At 46.9% G+C, this 19,119-nt stretch overlaps 1 protein-coding gene across 3 annotated transcripts; it reads right to left on the reverse strand.

Annotated features, from left to right (window-relative positions):
* Positions 1-605: 605 nt before the first annotated feature.
* Positions 606-19,108, reverse strand: acss2 (acyl-CoA synthetase short chain family member 2). Of its 3 annotated transcripts, none has more exons than XM_056594512.1 (19): positions 18,325-19,108; positions 17,637-17,832; positions 13,685-13,776; positions 13,239-13,342; positions 13,054-13,126; positions 12,305-12,380; positions 11,122-11,233; positions 10,778-10,822; positions 8,875-9,012; positions 8,357-8,527; positions 7,725-7,858; positions 6,958-7,090; positions 6,248-6,304; positions 5,683-5,763; positions 5,289-5,397; positions 5,034-5,102; positions 3,693-3,869; positions 3,118-3,192; positions 606-2,556 (listed from the first exon to the last, which is right to left on the reverse strand). In XM_056594512.1, exons 1-19 carry the CDS (start codon positions 18,449-18,451, stop codon positions 2,435-2,437), a joined length of 2,091 nt encoding a protein of 696 aa, XP_056450487.1. In that variant the 5' UTR covers positions 18,452-19,108; the 3' UTR covers positions 606-2,434. The 3 variants fall into 3 exon arrangements, with proteins under 3 accessions (XP_056450487.1, XP_056450486.1, XP_056450489.1); XM_056594511.1 differs by having other exon boundaries at positions 10,778-10,825; XM_056594514.1 differs by lacking the exon at positions 10,778-10,822 and having other exon boundaries at positions 607-2,556.
* Positions 19,109-19,119: the final 11 nt, after the last annotated feature.

The following is a 19,119-nucleotide window of genomic DNA, read 5'->3' on the forward strand; positions in this document are numbered from 1 at the left end:
GAGGGGGTAAATTGGGGTGCGAAATCAAGCCTCTATTACCTCGGTCAGTGTTAACGCGCGGACCAAGCCGGGAAAGATGCGGGTTCGAGAGGGGCATATTTGGCAGTGTAAAAACTTTCTCGATAGCGGAATTAAATCGGTGGCAACCATCTTGGTTGATGTTGAAAATACCTTATCTGCAACTTTATCATATTTATCCCGCCACATAATACTTTGTGAAACGTGAAACGGTTGTGATTGGTCGGTCTATCTCGTCCCGGAAAGAAATCTTGAGTGCTTGCAAAGTAAATTAAGCCTGAACTCGAGAGATCCTCGGGTTCCCACGCTGTTTAAGGGCGGACTCACACTAGGCAAGTTTGCCTGTTCCGTGCTGCAGGAAGATTCAGCATGATTCCCCCCCTCCCCACTCCCCCGCTGGCCCGTGTTCACACTGCTCCCAAAGGCCGTGGCCTGGGCACGATTGCTCCTTCATACATACGTCATCACGTCGTAATACGATAAATACGTCATCACCAAGCGTGGTGTCCAGCTGTGACTGAATGCTGACGTCGGCCCAAATTTCAAGTAAACACTCGACTTCACTATTGCACAAACGTAAACCCACTCGTGAACCGCTTGCCGCCATTGTTTAAAAAGATTGTGGGGAAGGGCATGGACCTATAAAGAAGGGTTGCGCAAGGACTACGTCATCCAGCTCACGTTGCGTATCCTTGCGTGTCATCTCATTAGCATCTGCACTTTGGCGACGGCACAACTCTCCCAAGTGTGCCGTGGCCAAGGGGCTGTTTCGTGCTGGATTACGGATGGCGTGGTCACACTAGCCAAACGTTCTAGACTTTAGTATGCAAATGAGCTCGGGCACGGGGCCGCGGCCCTAGTGTGAGTGGCCCAAAACTCCTATCCCTTCAATATCCCTCTCCATCAGCCTACCCCGTCATCAGTTTGGAGAACACTGTCCTCTGGTGGAGGTTTATTAGTATTGTAGTGCTGTTTTTATTCATAAAGAAGGTTTAGTTGTATCTATGTAGATGTGAATTCATTTCACATCAGACAACAGATATTACCGACCTACAATCGGTATTCTCATTAAGAAAATAATGCATTCATATTTCAGCAGTCGTATACATTTACTGTTGCATTCACATCGACATTAAGAACACACATACCACAAACATTAATAATTGTTTAGTTAAGCTCCTGATTTCTTTCATACAAACAAATGTGCCTTTTGATTAGCAGTAGCAAAATTAACACACCAGACACCAAAATACACACACACTGCCCTGTTCTATAGCTGCATACGTTGGCACTTTTAGACACATATACAAAGCAAACCAACGTTAAATGATATAGCTCTACCCGGTTCTAAATCTGGTTCATCAACAATCGACGACTGTACAATGTGTTCTCCTGTAGCCTGTACAACTCAAGGATCCAGGGTAGCCCCACGTGTGTGGCTAGAGAGTTTCAAACCCCTTCCCCTTCAGCACAGCGTTATTCCCAGCTCTGCGTCGGCGCCGGGTGAAGTTCCTTTGAGGTTGTGGACCGGCCGAGTGTGCCTCTACTCGGTCGACGAGGCGCACCAGGAGAGAAAAGCTCCACTTTGTGAAATAGGATACGGCTAGGAAAATGTTTTTTTGTTTTCTTTCTTTTTTCCTTGCAGAACGGATTCTGTTTCACTGCTCATCCATCGCCCCCTTGAACAAATTGAGCAAGTTAAAAATGGATTTAGTGTTCATGGTGAACCAACCAATGTAATAAACTGAGATACTGGGTGAGTATTTGGTAAAAGTATGGCAGGAAATGGACTCGATTAGTTCTTAGATTTCAGTGAACAAACACGGCGATGGAAATAAAACCAAACACATCCTACGTCAAAGTAAAATCCCCTTATATCCACAAAGCCCACAACAAAAAGCATTGAAAAAATGAGAATCGTTTCAGTGAATGGACAAAAAAAAAAAGAGCAAAAAAAGCTTTAAACAGCAATACTGCAGGTCTCTCTGAGGGCTATGGGAGCAAGATGACCTGGAAGAAGGCATGCCGTTTTCATAACAGTTAGGTTCATCCGGCCTGTTGGAGCAATGGAACAGTCCACACCTTAACGGAGCAATCGACCCCCCCGTTTCACGAGATTTACATAAAGAAGTCGAAAGTGGGAACCCCTGTAAGCGACCCAAGAGAACTTGCCCACTCGGAAACACTGCGGAGGTCCTACTGGAAACACATAATTTGTCTAGGAGCTGATTCTACTCTTGAAGCGGCATATGGTGGAATCCCTCTTCCATCGTCCTCCCCTTGGGTTCCTGCCCTGATGACTTGTGCCCTCGATGGCCGGGCTGAGGGTCGGGGCTGCCTGGAGGACCCTGGAGGCTCATGGGTGCCCCCTGGGTGCCCCCTGGAGGCTCATGGGTGCCCCCTGGAGGACAGGAGGTCAGACGCTGCAGCGGTTTTCAAAAAGCTGCTCCACGACGGAGGAGTCGGCCAGGGTGGAGATGTCGCCCAGGTCCCGCTCGTTGCGGGCGATCTTACGGAGCACCCTCCTCATTATCTTCCCTGGGAGGGGGGGGGGAGAGAGAGAGACAGAGAGAGATGCACATTTACACTTTTGTACGACGCAGAGTGAATTTGTGTTCCATGTCATTAAAGCACTCTGAAGCGAGAGAGTGTAGCGGGACGATGAAAGGAAAAAGAAAGACCGAGAGGAAAGTAGAAGATAGACCAGGGATGTAGTCAACCATCTCGTCTGTCTCCCTGCAGTGATTGTGGACCACCTATCCCTCTTATCATGTGCACAGTTAAGTCCACGCCAATACAAAGGGAACAATATTTGTTCGGACATTTAACAATGGCTTCACCATGTTTTTTCGTTATCAATATTCATATGAAATGAGCAATTTCAGGATCATTTCAAGTATTATATAATTCCAGCGTTGTACGACTCCTTACAGTCATATAACCTGAGTGTTACTTGATTTACTATGTGTAGTACAGAATGTAGGAGTCCTTGTCGTACATCCCTCATCCATCTAGCTCATTATAATAAAAGCAGTCCAACCATCATCACCATATCTATTAGCATCACACTAGTGTTAAGGATCATTGCTGTTGTGTTACCAGATCTGGTCTTTGGGAGTGCCGGCGCGTTCTGAATGAAGTCTGGAGTGGCGATCGCTCCTATCTTGTCCCGGACTGTTGAGAGAGACACAAAGAATATTCAAATTGGGTTACCTATAATTGATTTACTGGGATAACATGATATAGATTTAAAATAATAATTCATTTTTTTGGGGGGTATTGTCCACAAATTGGTGCAAATCAGGTATACAGCTGTATTATGTAGTTATGACACATCCCTGCCTCATAAAACTGACGCCTTTTTCATCTGATTACATTGCTCCATTTTCAACGGTAATCAAAGCACGGTGATTGATAGCTAGCTTTGGCTTTTGATGTTTTATCGCGGCAAACCTCTACCCTGGCCTGCACGATAAAACCCACCCCCTTTTTGACGAGCTATGTCCCGCCCCTACCTCTGGTTTTATGCTAACGCCCCACGAACGATCACACACACACACACACACACACACACACACACACACACACACACACACACACACACACACACACACACACACACACACACACACACACACACACACACACACACACACACACACACACACACACACCTTGCTTCCTGAGCTGGGCCTCCAGCGCGGCGTTGTACGTCACCCCCTGGTTGAGTGTCACAAAGCAGTACAGGCTCTCCCCCTTGATGGGGTGGGGGCGCCCCACCACCGCAGCCTCCGCCACCGACTCGTGCTCCACCAGGGAGGACTCCACCTCAGCCGTGCTCAGCAGGTGACCTGGGGACAAGAAGGCATGTCGTGGGGGTTCACGAGGTCTGATTGACGTTCCACGGTGAAGAGCCGTCATTGGAGTGTTCAATCGTTAGAGAAGACATGGCCATCCTTCAGCTCATGGGGAGTGGAATGCCCCGTTAATAATATAAGTAAGGTACACTCTTCAGGGTGAAGGTCCTGGAGATCAATTTTGCTTTGTCAATCCCACACGCGCACACACCGAGATAATAGTCCACCACAGGATGTGTGTCAATGTCCTGGTGTCTTATGCCGCTTTTCCACCGCACATGTAGCTCGACTCGACACGACACGACTCGACACGGTAGCAGCGCGGGTGCTTTTCCACCGCAAATAGTACCTCCGGGACGTGGGCGGGGTCGTCTGCGCGAAAGGGCAGTGACGTATTTTTGTACGCGACGCAAACAACACCTACGTAACCCACACATGGACAGAACCCACATAACAACAATGGAGAACATCGATGCGATGGTATTCGTGTTCGTATTATTAGCTGGCATGTTGAAGAAGTGGAATATGTTGGCTGCGGCGCTACTATGGCTGTTCTATCGTTACCAGCATGGTTGCCATGTCGCTCTCGTGACTTCGTCACACTCTCTGGCCAATCAGTGGCCGGCCGTCTGCCGACGTCACCTTTTAGCATCGGCTCAGCCGCTTGGAACCTAGAGCGAGGCGGTACTAGAAAAAGCAGCCACTTGAGGTACTAGATCGCGGTGGAAACGCAAAAAAGGCGAGCTGAGTCGAGTCGAGTCGAGTCGTGTCGAGCTGGTACCATGCAGTGGAAAAGCGGCATTAGAATCCTGTTTGCTTTCCGGTAGCTATAAACTATATGACAAAATTTCATATAGATAAACTTGTTGTGTACGACCTCTGTGACCCATTCAACATTTCCGATAAGGACAAAAGAAGGCTGTCGGGCCGACAGTTGAATCTGTATTGTTATTCTGTCTGTATATCTTTGTTTTGTTGCAAAAAATGCTTAATAAAAACTAAGTTGAAAAAAAAAAAAAGATAATGAGAGATAATGATCCACAGAGAGGGTGGATTTTTATGGGGGTTGTTCATTTTCTTGAATTGCCCTCTCCTACTTCTCCCAAATTTAACATCTTACCTACAGTAGCTTTACGATCAAACACACAACACACTAACCTGAGACGTTTAACATGTCGTCTATCCGCCCAGTGATCCAGTAGTAGCCATCCTTGTCTCTACGGCAACCTACAGGACCAAAACAAAGCCACATCACCATACTGTTCACCATGTGCCGCAACCGTCCAGAACGTCAGATGGCTCTCTATCGATAAGATTGTTTATGTTAGAAAGAGTGTGTGTTTGAGTTTGTAGACAAGCGCTATATAGATCAAACCGTATGAATAAGATCTAGTCAGTTTATTGTTGTCCTACCGTCTCCGGTGACATAGTACCCGGGGAACTTGTTGAAGTAGATGCTTTCAAAGCGCTGGTGGTTGCCGTAGACGGTCCTCATCAAACCTGGCCAGGGCTGCTTGAAAACCTGGAGGGGGGGACACAGTCCACGGTCACCAGGCTGAAATCGTCCCTTTCGTTTACATGGACTGACATTTGAATACCAGGTTTACAAAATAACTAAATTGTTTCAGGATTTTATCCAACTCTGTTCATATTATGTTGTCTTGTCCTTTTTTCTGGGAAGATTGTTTGATTCTTCTTAACATATAGAATCCAAGAGTTTTTCAAGTCAGCATGAAACGGCTTGCTGCCAGGACTTTTAATTTGAAAAGTGTACAGTATAAACATTTATTTTGAAAAGCCGACTGACCAGGTATCCTTCGCTGGGGCCCTCCAGTTCCTCTCCGGACTCGTTCAAAACGGCCGGCACCACGCCGAAGAACGGAAACGTCTGGGGGAGACGCAACAACACAGACCCTTCAGACACACTACCTGTGCTTATGTGTCAACGTGATATTGATCTTCCTTAAACGGGCTATATCCCTATACGAATTGCGTCATTAAAATACAGATCCCGAAACGTACAATTAAAAAATGTGGGGCAACCCATCGCGTCTAGTGGGAGTCCCAGCCCTGAACCCGTCCCTCCCCACTGGAAATCAGAAACAACGGGCGGTTTTCAGTGGGTGTTCCTTTCCCGCCACTCACTCCACTTTCATCGTTCTTTCTGGATGAGCGATGTCTGCCTTCTTATTTTCGGTAGCGACACAACGATGGGACTACGGAGAAACCCGGCAGGCGTCGGATTCAAAGTTTCCACTGTCTTCAATATCGCCCCATGAACCCCATAAAGGAAAGGTGGTATTTGTACACTGGCGCCCGTCTCATTGGTGTTAAGGGGCATGTGGAGGAGACGCGGTGTGGGTTGTACTTACGGCTGAGCCAGGTTTCATGGGTGTGGCAGCAGGCAGAGGAGTCAACACGTGTCCACCCTAAGAGACGATCACACCACATGGTTCATAGACCGTTAAAAGTACACTGAACACAAAAAGACTAGACGACATGGCTTGAGAAGTTACAACATTTGTTTGACCAACAGCTCTCCAGATAGTTCATTACTAGAAAAGGATCGAGGCAAGTCTCAGGCTGCATCCGAATACTCATACTTGACTGCTTATACAGAAGGCATTTTGTAGGCATCTGTTGTGCAGCGCACAGAAGGGAAATACGTAACCTCCAACCGTCCGGTGGCGGTCCGGTGGCGTTCGGAAGCGTTCGGAGGCGTTCTACGCATAGCTGTAGAACGTACTACATTAACGGTGAAGTAGTACACACTGCACAGAAATAGTATAAACTTAGTATTCGGACGCATCCTTAGTCTGCCAGGACGGGATCTATGTATAGTACTGCAGTACTAACAGTAGACTACTGCAGTCATACCCTCCGTCTCAGTCTACGGGAAGGTGATCTTTATATAGCATAGTTATACTGCAGTCTACTGTACTAACAGTTGACTAACAGTACTGTACTAACAGTAGACTACTGCAGTAGTACCCACCGTCTCCCTCTGCCAGAAGGTGATCTTTATATAGTATAGTATAGTTATACTGCAGTAGTAACAGTAGACTACTGCAGTAGTACCCACCGTCTCGGTCTGCCAGAAGGTGTCCACGATGGGGCACCTCTTCTCCCCGACCACGTTGTAGTACCACTGCCACGCCTCCGGGTTGATGGGCTCTCCCACCGTCCCCAGGACCTTCAGGGACGCACGGCTGCGCCTGCACACACACGCGCACGCGCACGCGCACACGCACACGCACACACACACACACACACACACACACACACACACACACACACAGTATGGTTAGAGAGTGCCTATACACACACACACACACATTATGGTTATAGAGCGTCTGTACAAGCGCGCACACACACATACACACACACAAACACTATAGCCCTTGTACCTGGACATAGAGGCCTTTGTTACCCAGGAGAATGAGGAAATATAACCATTGTACGACCATATTTGGACCTCGAATGTTTCCTTTTACAGGTAAGGCACAACGATCACGTTCAATAACAGAAAGGCAGAGTGGTCTACATTTCATGCAACCCTTCCTGCTTGTTGAGAAAGCGGAATTATCAGTAGTAACACAACACCTGTGTCCTGGACACGTACAGTGAGACTAATAGCAGTCTGGTTGTAAAGCACTTGGTCACAGGGACAGTATTGCAAAGGTTTTAGTAATAATAACAACCGTGATGGGATAAACCTGGAGCGGCCACTGTGCTGGTTTGGTGTGGTTACACGTTAAGACCTGAATAACTGAACTCCAGCTCGACAGCATTAACAGACAGACAGACACTCAGAGACAGGCAGGCAGACAGACGGGTGTAGAGACGTACTGCTGCACCGGTTGGCTGCCGTACTTCATCAGCAGGCGGATGGCGGTGGGGGCGGTGTAGAACTTGCTCACGTGATACTTGTCCACGATGTCCCACATGCGGCCCACGTCAGGGTAGGTGGGCAGGCCCTCAAACTGACACACACACACACACACACACACACACACACACACACACACACACACACACACACACACACACACACACACACACACACACACACACACACACACACACACACACACACACACACACGGTCGGGGTTGGTGACAAGTTTCATCGCAGTATGGATTATCCAATTCTTAAAAAACATAAAAAATGTAAAAAACTGTATATCCTCAGCAGCAGGTCAGGTTTGAATTAAACAAGTTAATATTGATTATCTATATAATATTCTTTATTAAGGAATTCAATTGACCCAATATATTGTCAACAATACAACTGAGGGTATTCAGTTGTACGTGATGTATGGTAACAGACTAGCCCTAGTTCATATTATACATCTTTCCCATTGTGATCCATGTCGACTACCAAACATCTCCATAGGACGAATCCGACCCGAGTGCACTCAAGACGGTCAACAGTGCCACGTCACCACCGCCGCCCCCAGCGCCGCCGCCATCATGACTCACCAGAACGCTGGTGGCCCCGTTGGCCAGCGGCCCGTAGGTGATGTAGGAGTGGCCCGTGATCCAGCCGATGTCGGCGGTGCACCAGTAGACGTCGTCGGGCTGGTAGTCAAACACTAGCTTGAAGGTGGTGGCGGTGTACAGCATGTACCCGCCTACCGTGTGGAGGACGCCCTGCAGGGGGCAGAGGGGGGGGGATTGAGACGCCTCACGCAACATGGCGGGCTTCGAGTGCCACGCAAGGCTGCTTAAAGTGTCTTTATTGGTGCTCTTTATTGGGGTAGTGTCTTTGTGTGCGTGTGGCTGTGTCTTTGTGCGTGTGCGTGTCTTTGCTGGGGTAGTGTGTGTCTTTGCGGGTGTTTGCGTGTCTTTGCGCGTGCGTGGGTGTGTCTTTGTGCGTGTGTGTGTGTGTGTCTTGGCTTGTTTTTGTGTTCTCCACTTGCGATCGTGTGTCTTTGCGCGTGTGTGTGTGTGTGCGTGTCTTTGCGCGTGTTTCTTTCCGCGTGTGTGTGTGCGTGTACCTTGGGTTTGCCCGTGGAGCCGCTGGTGTAGAGGACGAAGAGGGCGTCCTCTGAGTTGCACCACTCTGGTTCACACTCGTCAGACACGCCGCGCAGCAGAGCGTGCCAACACGCATCCACATCCGGGTTCCAGGGAACCTGGGACGAGACACACAGAGCCGGACACACGGGGACACATGCACCCAGAGACACACGAAAGCCGGCACACACAGAGACACACATATCCAGAGACACACACGCAGACGCGTACCCAAACAGACACGCGCCGAAAAACACAGAGACACACACACGCAGACACATACGAGCGGAAACACACGTAAACACAAATGAATGCAGAAAACCACACACACAAACAAAACAATGAGCAATCATTGTTAATCAGTCGCAGAGCATATAAAGGAGCACTGGAGGGTCAAACACTTCCACATCCTTGAAAAAACATAGGAGAGTTAGCTCAGCACAGATGTTGTTATCAAAGCTAGCTAGAACGACACGAGGGCACAAACAGTGTTCAGAACAAGGGGAGGCGGGTTGATGATGGTGGTGCGCGGGGGACGACGGATGAAACGTTTCAGACGGGATGCGACCCTGTGTGTGACCTGATGCACTGGGCGAGGATTTAAAGAATAGCAAGGGTATCAAAGAACGAAAACATATATATGGGTAATCCACACATAGCCTGGTTAAAATTGTGAGCTATTCAATAGAGGACAAGGTCCGTTTCTGACTGTGAAAAAGGTGATAATGTCCCAGTATTATCGTCACTCACATCTAAGACCAACAGGTAGATTCCAGGCCAATGCAATTCTCCACAATAATGGCATAAGGGTTCAAACAACCTGTATCCTCATAAAAGTCCATCTACCAATTTGAAGACGGCATTTATTGTCAACATTGTTTAGAAATTGACATTGGCATTGTGAGAACCAGCCGCTAGCAACAGCTGTGTGTAGCTACGTCCCGGAGCTGACTCGTATGTTAATACACACTAGAGATATGAACCTACAACACGACAACATCAGCCTGTTATCTTCTTGTGGTGAACATGACGAGAATCAGTGTTCCCAAAGTTTGTTAACTCAAGAGAAAATACGATTAGATTTCAAACGTAGCTAATGTGTATTTATCATACGAGGATGCAGTGTTCTGTTGTAGCTACAACACAACGGTCCGCAATTCTACTCCGGTGACAGTATGTGTGGCTGCCTCGTTGAACCCGTGTGTGGCTGTGCATGCGCAAACACACCATGTCAAGCACGTAGTGCACGTGGAAGGGCCTATATTGGATCATGAATTCAAGCACTTATGAGGTGCTTGAATTCCCTGGCCGGGACTTTAGAGCGACGGCGACGTGTTAAGAAAGACCACACGCCTAGTGAACAGCTGGGACACGCATGGAACTGAGGACAGGGAGACAAGCCTACACACACACACACACACACACACACACACACACACACACACACACACACACACACACACACACACACACACACACACACACACACACACACACACACACACACACACACACACACTACAGCTACATCTGCCGTGCTCCTGCACTTTGACAAGAGAACGACCATAATCAAATGTGAAATTGTACCCCGCCCCTTCACACAAAATCCCCAGGTTATTTTCGTTCTAAGGATTACTGTCGAAATGTACCAACAGTTTTTATTGCTGAGCAGGCAATTATTTTGAATTAGCTCCATTCAGATCTTACTCTTCATTGTGAATTAGGAGCGGTACACTGATAGATTGGATCCTATATCCTATATGCCCTTAAACCCTGAGGTCGAGGTGCTGGTGGCGAACCTCAGGGCCCTGAGGATTCAGTCGAGGGGTACAATCTGCCATGCAGGAGCGTCGGAGTGGGAGGGCGCGGTGGTGTATAAAATACCTGGGGCGCGGGGCGCGTTTTCCTAACTTTGTCTGTCTGTTTGTTCTGCTGGAGAGGAGATGGGGGAGGGGGTGGGGGGGAGGGGGGGGGGGTTACGATGGAGAAGGGTTACAAAAAGGAAAGAATAAAAACATATGCACAATACAACGGTACAACTGAAGCACCAAGAGACCCAAGAGGACACAGAGTTACATGAGAGTGAAGAGGCGGCTGAATAACACAGGATGTACAGGCAGAACTGGTGGACGGTCATCGCAAAGCGCACTGACTGATTGTCCTTCAAGGAAGTCACCCACCCACTCACTCACTCACTCTTCCTCTCTCTCTCTCTCTCTCTCTCTCACCTGTAGGTCAGGACAGGGGCGTTTGGCGGGGGGAGACGGGCAGCCCGGCGGCGCCTGCTCCGTCTCTTTGGACAGGTGCTTCAGCACGATACACCTGCGGACAGGGAACTCTCTGCAGGGACACAAGCAGACCGGGCCGGTGGTTATCACGGCTCCCCCGTCCAGCGCCTCCACACAGCAACACTGAAGATGTCCCGTGCATTTTGACGGGATAGGGCAAGTTTAGAAGGCAGTGTTTCCCCTAGAATTTTTTTTAGGCCCGGTGGTAAGAGCTGATGGTGTGATTTGTTATACATTTCTCACGGGATGCTAGAGTATTTGTTGGTTATTTCCATATAAAACACTTGCTTAGCCATCACAAGTTGGTTAAGTTATGGACATATAAGGACGAGGCTAGTGTTTCGCGGGGGCAGTAAAAATGTCCATGGTAACGGCGGGCTGAACCAATCAGACGTCGCATTTACGCGATCGGTTCATGGTATGGTTCTTCTGCCGGAGAATAAACAGTGTTTTTCTAAAAACAAAGTTGATATAATATAAACTAATTTCATGTACAGGAGCATAAAGCACCAATACATATTGAGATCGCTGGTGGTGAGCTTGGATGGTTATGATATTATGGCTAATAATAATAATAATTAAAAAAAAAAACATTTTTTTTTTTTTTTTTTTTTTTCTCTTTTTCATTTTCCCCCTTTTTTTGGCCGGTTGTTGGCCTGGCGGCCCGCCAGGCCTGAACAATGGTAGGGGAAACACTGGAAGGGATAGGGTTAGAATAGATGAGTTAGGGTTAGTTTAGAAGGGTTAGGGTTGGGATAGAGGGGTATGGGTTAGTACAGATGAGATAGGGTTAGTTTAGAAGGGACAGGGTATGTATAGATGGGTAAGTATTAGTATAGATGAGTTAGGGTTAGTTTAGAAGGGTTGGGATTGGAGTTAGTATAGATGTATGGGTTAGTACAGAAGAGTAAGGGTTAGTATAGATGGGTTAGTGCTAGTGTAGATGAGACAGGGTTAGTAAAGATGAGATAGGATTAGGGTTAATATGGATGGGTTAGGACTAGTAAAGATGGGTTAGCTGTATCGCACTATTTCAATTAAAGTTCTTATCATTATGTAGCGCGCAGTAAGCTATAGACGTGTTGTCCTATATCCTGTGTGTGCGAGTGCAGGCTGAGCTTACTTGTCTCTGCATTTCTGTAGCGCTTCGTCAGCAATGAGCTTGAGGTTGATCAGCTTATCTCCCCGGTAGAAGCCGTCTGAGAGCCAGGGAGAAAACAATGGTCATTATTTATAAAGTTGGGGAGATACTTCCTGCTGCGTCCATGTGTGCATGCCGTATACAATCCACGTAGACTCCTGCAGTATCTGATGGCTATAGCGCAGGACAACAGTCCACAGAGATAAACAGGCCGGCGTCACTGAAGTCCTACTAAATACTAGCGGAGAATAGAGGCCGTTCGGACTTTGATGCGCATGTATTACAAGACAATTGAACAACCTTTATGGGTTCCCAACAACACTGATAAAACTATCATCATGAGTTGAAAAAAAACACAACCAAGTGACGTTGCAGTCTGGAGAGATAAAATGTGTGCATGGACCTTTGTGCATTATGTTTGTGTACAGTTAACCGGTGAAGCATAGAGGGGCATTCGGGTGATTTTTTGTGCGCGTGGGTGTGTGTGTGTGCATGCGTGTATTTCCAGTCTAGACATCCATCCATTGTAATCCATCCTGTTCAGCTGAACCATATGAATGGTTCAGTTTCTACCTTCTACTTTGGTAGAACAAAGCTAATTTCAATGAACAAAATCTTGACCTCTTGAACAATCTTGCAGTACCTTTCTGAAAGTGAACTCCCAACGGCAGCCGTACAAACGGGCGTGGTTTTAATTATTATTTTTGTCTTGCATGCACCACTCTACTCACCGGCGGTTATAAGCAACGAACACTGGGAGTCAAGGATCCTCTCACACAGCGCGTCCGCCGAGAAACCAGCAAACTGCAGAACACACGGCAAAACATGAGCACAAGGCAGTGGACCCCCTGGCGAGAGCCCCCACATCACTACTGGGGCAGTATTCAGCGTCCACCTAGCCACGCAGAACACTCACGACGATGGAATGCACCGCGCCGATGCGGGCACACGCCAACATGGCCACCACGAGCTCCACCACCATGGGCATGTAAATGGAGACCCGGTCGCCCTTCTTCACACCTTGAGTTGAGGATAAAGAAGAGCCATCATCATCAATCATCCAGATGATCAATATATAGACATGAAATAGGCATTGAGGGGGTTCATTTTGTGAATAGCAATGGAATCATGTTTCACGTGTAATTATCATTCTTGGGTGGCGTTCTGATTTGCAGCACTCGTCGTCACCACCTGCTGACCTGGAATGCCGATGTGAGAGCTGACTTGAAAGCATTTTTGTGTTTTGTGTGGACGATCAGAGACTTTCTAAAACTCTTTGGGTGTGGACGTGGTCATTGTCATGTAAACAGCGGGGGGGGGGGGGGGGGGGGGCTTTCCGGACACGGCTTCACCGAGACCCACCTTGTGACTTGAGGACGTTGGAGAAGCGGCAGACCCTCTGGAGCAGCTCTCGGTAGGTCACCGTCATCTCATCCCCGGGCTCATTGCCTTCCCTGGATGCGACAACCACAAACAAACCTCGGAATGAGCGCCACAAACGACGGCTTCACAATGCCATTACTTGCCCTGTTCACCTCAGATGACCGTACTTGGGCGAGAGACACACACACACACACACACACACACACACACACACACACACACACACACACACACACACACACACACACACACACACACACACACACACACACACACACACACACACACACACACAACCGTTCAACTAACTTTCAGATGAGGAACGCTATGTGGCCATTTTCACCACAGAGGTCTTCCTCGGGTTTGTCATGTTGTGGCCCTGCAGTGTTGGCGACCCTGCGGTCCTGGTGCACACAGCGGCTCCGGTTATAGACTGGGCCGGCCCCCCGACGTCTACAGAGCAGCTAGTGCGATAGCTTCTGACAACGGTGCCATGTTACATGAATACATACTGCTGAGTTCCAAGCCTGCCTGGCTCTGAGCTGAGCTACTTTAATACAGAGGGACGAGGGAGAGGACAAAAGGAGTGGACACGTTCTAAACGGCGGTATGACCTCATTGGCAACGGGAGCCAGTGTAGATAACGTAGACGACTTGGGAGGATATTAAGGCAGTGAAAGAAGCAGGTCAGATTAGATGGTACTTTCTTTGTGCAACTTAAGATTTTAAGAAAGCAACAAAATTGTCTATAGGGCAGAGAAGTTAGTGTTAGTATAGATGGGATAGGGTTATTATAGATGGTGTAGGGTTAGTTTAAAATGGTGAGGGTTAGTATGGATGGTTAAGAGTTGGTTTAGATGGGTTTCAGTTGGTTCAGATGGGTTTCAGTTGGTTCAGATGGGTTATTATGAGTTAGGTTTAGTACAGATGAGTTACAGTTTGTATAGTTGTATAGTGGGGGTTTGTTTAGATGGGTTAGGGTTAATATAGATGGGTTAGGACTAGTAAAGATGAGTTAGAGTTAGTATAGATGAGTTAGGACTACTAGAGATGAGTTAGAGTTAGGGTAAGGGGGGTTGTTTAGATGTTTTAGGGTTAGTATAGATGTGTAAGGCTTATTCTTTAGCCATGCGCATGACAGGGAAATGGCTTGGTGTGATGCAGAGACCGTACAATACATGACCTCATTGCTTGTCTGCTTACACACTCCTTTCACATGACCCAAGCCCTGGAGTGTCATCAAGTCTGTCTGTCTGTCTGCTCTATGTCAGTCGCTCTCCCAACCTCCTCCTTCTTCTTCTTTCCATGTCCTCAAAGTCCCCCTACCACTGTGGTAATAGTAAGCCATCAACCCTGTTGATACTCTTCAATTCAATATTATTTGTAAATCCCTTAATCACCATTACACTCATAACGGGGATAACAGGTCAAATATTTATGACATCCCCGATTACCCAAGGAAAGAACTTGAATAAATCAGCGAGGAAGATATCTTGAGAAGAAACACGTGCATAGTAGGGGATCCCTTCTTCCATCCCTGGAAGAAGGGATCCCCTACTATGCATTTCTTCAAGATTTCTTCCTTGCTGATTCTCAAATGAACCATTACAATGCAATCAATATGGCGATGCCTTTCGTCCGAGCATCTCACAGTCAGTGCAGACATAGGTTACGCTGGTGGAAGAAGGGATGAGGTAAACCAACGGCCTGGCCTATAAACCATCCTGTATCCTCAAAAAGCAATATTTTAAAAACTGTACAAATGATTTTGTATAAGAATCTGCTAGTACACAGGTTGGTCATTATGCAGCTATTGCTCCTTGTATTTGTTTGGCCTCCTGTCTGTGGCCAAACAGTAGTGTACCAAGACTGACTATACAAATGAGCTGGCCAGGGACGCTCGCATGCACACAAGACACACAAGACATTCAAATAAGTGGCAGGCCGGTACGTTGCATCTTTCGAGTTGAACACGTTTGCTTCCCCCGAGGCGAACAGAGGAGCAGCTACCCACCAAAGGAGAAGTAAAGTAAGAAGTGAGTTACATAACACGCTCAGGCCCCAGGTAAACTACGCGCTTCACTGTTGAACCAAGGTAGACATATGACTAATTTAAAGAACATACATATTGACTCTAAAAAATATTAGAGTCAATCAGAGTGAAATATTGGCAACTACCATCCAAACTATTTCCGTCTGCCTGTTCGACTGATTCAAGTCACTGACAGCAAGACGGACAGGTTGTTCGGAACAATGCCTGCATTGATCATCCTCTTCTCTGGTAGCTTTCAATGCCATTGTGTGCGCACACACACACACACACACACACACACACACACACACACACACACACACACACACACACACACACACACACACACACACACACACACACACACACACACACACACACACACACACACACACACACACAGTGGATTACAGAGAAACCTCAATGACAGAAATCTTTGGAGATTGACACAATCTGAGAGCGGAGCCATGTAGTATAACAATGTACCATTGTTGTAACCTAATTCTGTAGCCACCACTGGGGTGATAGCGAAGGTTTAAGGTTACAACAATGCAACATGTTTTATAACACTGCACCGTGTTGTAACCTTATTCTGTATCAACCAAGGTGATTGATACTAATGGTTTAAGATTACAACATAGCAAAACATGCTTTATAACAAGGAGGTTAACTGAAGGGGACATTTCTACAACTGACCCCTGGGCTTGCGGCGTGCTGGGTTCAGGCATAAAATCAAACCTCTAAACACACATGCAAGCACACATATGACGGAGACCATACACACAAATGACAGGCCCAAAGTCGCAACAGGCGTATTAAACTGGGGGCCCGGGGCCAATTCTTTTAAGAAAATAAATGCTCTGAATCAATGTTCTCTGAATAAAAAGCTCATTCTGAAGAATGAGAGAATTTCTACCATTAGAACACCGTTTTATCAGATTAGTCCCGCACATGATCTCGTAGTATATCTCGGTATCTCGTTGTCCACATTGTAAAGGCCAGAGCTACACGATGAAAATTTAAAAAACGTCATCGAGTCGACAATTGAACGAGTCGTGGACGGTGAAATATAGGGTAAAGTAGGACCGAAGCCCATGAGTCATCGGCCAAACGCTGTAAACAACAAACACAATCTGAGAAGACGGATGCTGTACGGCATATCACTTCCGATTGGGCCGAATCAAAGTGCAGAGAGACCCTCTGTGAAGGATCCACAGAGGGTCTTCTCAGACTGTGGACGAGTCAACAGACCGCAGTCACCACAGTGATGGAGCAGAGTTTGTGCCCTGCTGCTGTAATGGAATAACTCATACGTGGGGTTCTATCTAATCATTTAAGCCTGGTTTTCTATTCCTTGTATTATCTAACCATCGTTTAACTAGTGTTATAAAGCCCCTTTTTGGATTAACCTTTGCCTGAGGCAAACTGGTCAAAAGTAAACAGTGACCTCTCATAAAGATATCTGCTTGGGGGGAACGCAGGGTGAGATAGATCCCCCCTTGATTTACGGAGAAAATGCCGAAACAGAAAGCCTTACAGAGAGAAAGGCTCTGTAAAAATGTGTTTGAGGCTACCAGAGAGGGGACTATTGACAATAGTCCTAGACGCAATATCTCACAAAGAAACTGCCATGACACTGCACAATGAGAATAACACTAATTCCGATACAATTTTACTTTTCAACTGTTACCTACATGGAAGCTGCAGTGTAGAATCTCAAGGGACCCGTTACGCTGATATAACCATCACATCTCAGTCTGAGATGCGCACTCCCCATCCAATGAGCTCAGTAAAAAAAATGTCTACATAAAGTCAACAGTGTTTTGTGATTGGATAGGTACGACTCTAATTCATATTGCACTAGAGGTATATGGTTCATCCCTTCAGATGCCTACTGACCAATAGAAGGCGACCTTGTTGCCGAGCTTGCGATGGTGCACGTTGCGGTCCAGCAGGTTGTAGCAGATGTTGGTGGAGGCGCCTTCCATGCATTTGATGAAGATTTTCCCTTTGGTCACATCAAAGTTGTAGTCCATGAAGGGGCCCGTATGCTTGGTCTTCCAGAAGAAGTCTTTGGAAATATCTCCCCAGAACTCTGGAGGACAACAAGGGAGAGACATGATTCACATGAAGATATATTACAGAGCTAAATCATCCGTAGGAAATAAAACACATCAATGATGTCCATCTAAACCGATATCAAACCGGACCAATCTAAATAGAGCTCATTTACGTTAAACATACACAACTGAATAAAAGGAAGAGAAAAAATTGAATTGAGTGTTGTGGTAGATGAGATTGTAAAGCCTTCATTGCCTATCAATGGACTCACAGTAAGATGTGTGAATCTTCTGGCAGGTGTATGGTGGTGTACTTAATGCCTCGTATTTATGCCTTTGTGTAATAGACAGGTAAGTGCTTGATCATTGAAACACGTTGAATAGTCTGCAAGGTTATATCATATAAAAATGGGTTTCATCCATACATTTTCCCTGTCTGTCGTCTTCACTTTTCCCATGTATTTATTTTCCTCCCCAAATGCATTGGTGGCGGTGGTGGTGGACATGTCAAAAGCAGCCCTGCTTACCATCTGGGTTCTCTATGGATTTATCATAGAGCTCCTTGTATTTCTCGAAGCTCGGGACGTGAGCCTTCGCCTTCAGATCCTCCGCTGCATGGAAGACGTCGTCCTTCGGAGCTTTGTCGGGAATCATTTTATTATTATTTTTAAACGTAGACTTTACACTAGCCACTACGGTAATTGTGTTACACTGAGCCGTTTACTATGCAAGATTGGACGGCAATTCTACTATTCAATTGGGGGCTGGGCTGTACGACCACCTCAGCTGCAGCCACAATACACAAATTGTAATAGCTATTCGGCTAGCTAATGGCTAGCTAATAAGGAAGCTATAAAGTTAATCAAGACTTCCTTGTTCTAACTGGTTTCCAATCCATGTACCCTCTCAAAAAGGTAGAATTTATGCAAAAAAGTCGCGCTTGGAAAGTCCTTCTGCAGTGGCGCATGCAAAGCAATGCTCGATTTCTGTTCCCCCCAATCCGATTCGATTCCCAAGTATGAGTAGCGGTCTTGAAGCGTTCCAGCCCCGTTTAAAAAGCGTGCTGGCTAAAAGCTAGCTCATCCAGTAGTAGAGGAATAAGTCGAGCTGGATTCAGTTGCGCAATGATATGAGGCCGCGACGTCTGCAGCCCACATTCAATAGAATCGCTTCTTTTCAATCAGAAAGTCGCATTAATTCCGTAAAGAACATGCCAATAAATCCACTTGTCCCCAGCGGTGACATTCAGAGACGATCTCCTCTATTGCTTTCTTGTGAGTGGTGAGGGACGAGGTAGGAGACGAGCTGATGCTGGGGGCGGA

The sequence above is a fragment of the Gadus chalcogrammus genome, chromosome 7, assembly GCF_026213295.1.
Source record: "Gadus chalcogrammus isolate NIFS_2021 chromosome 7, NIFS_Gcha_1.0, whole genome shotgun sequence".
NCBI classification, from domain to species: Eukaryota; Metazoa; Chordata; class Actinopteri; order Gadiformes; family Gadidae; genus Gadus; species Gadus chalcogrammus.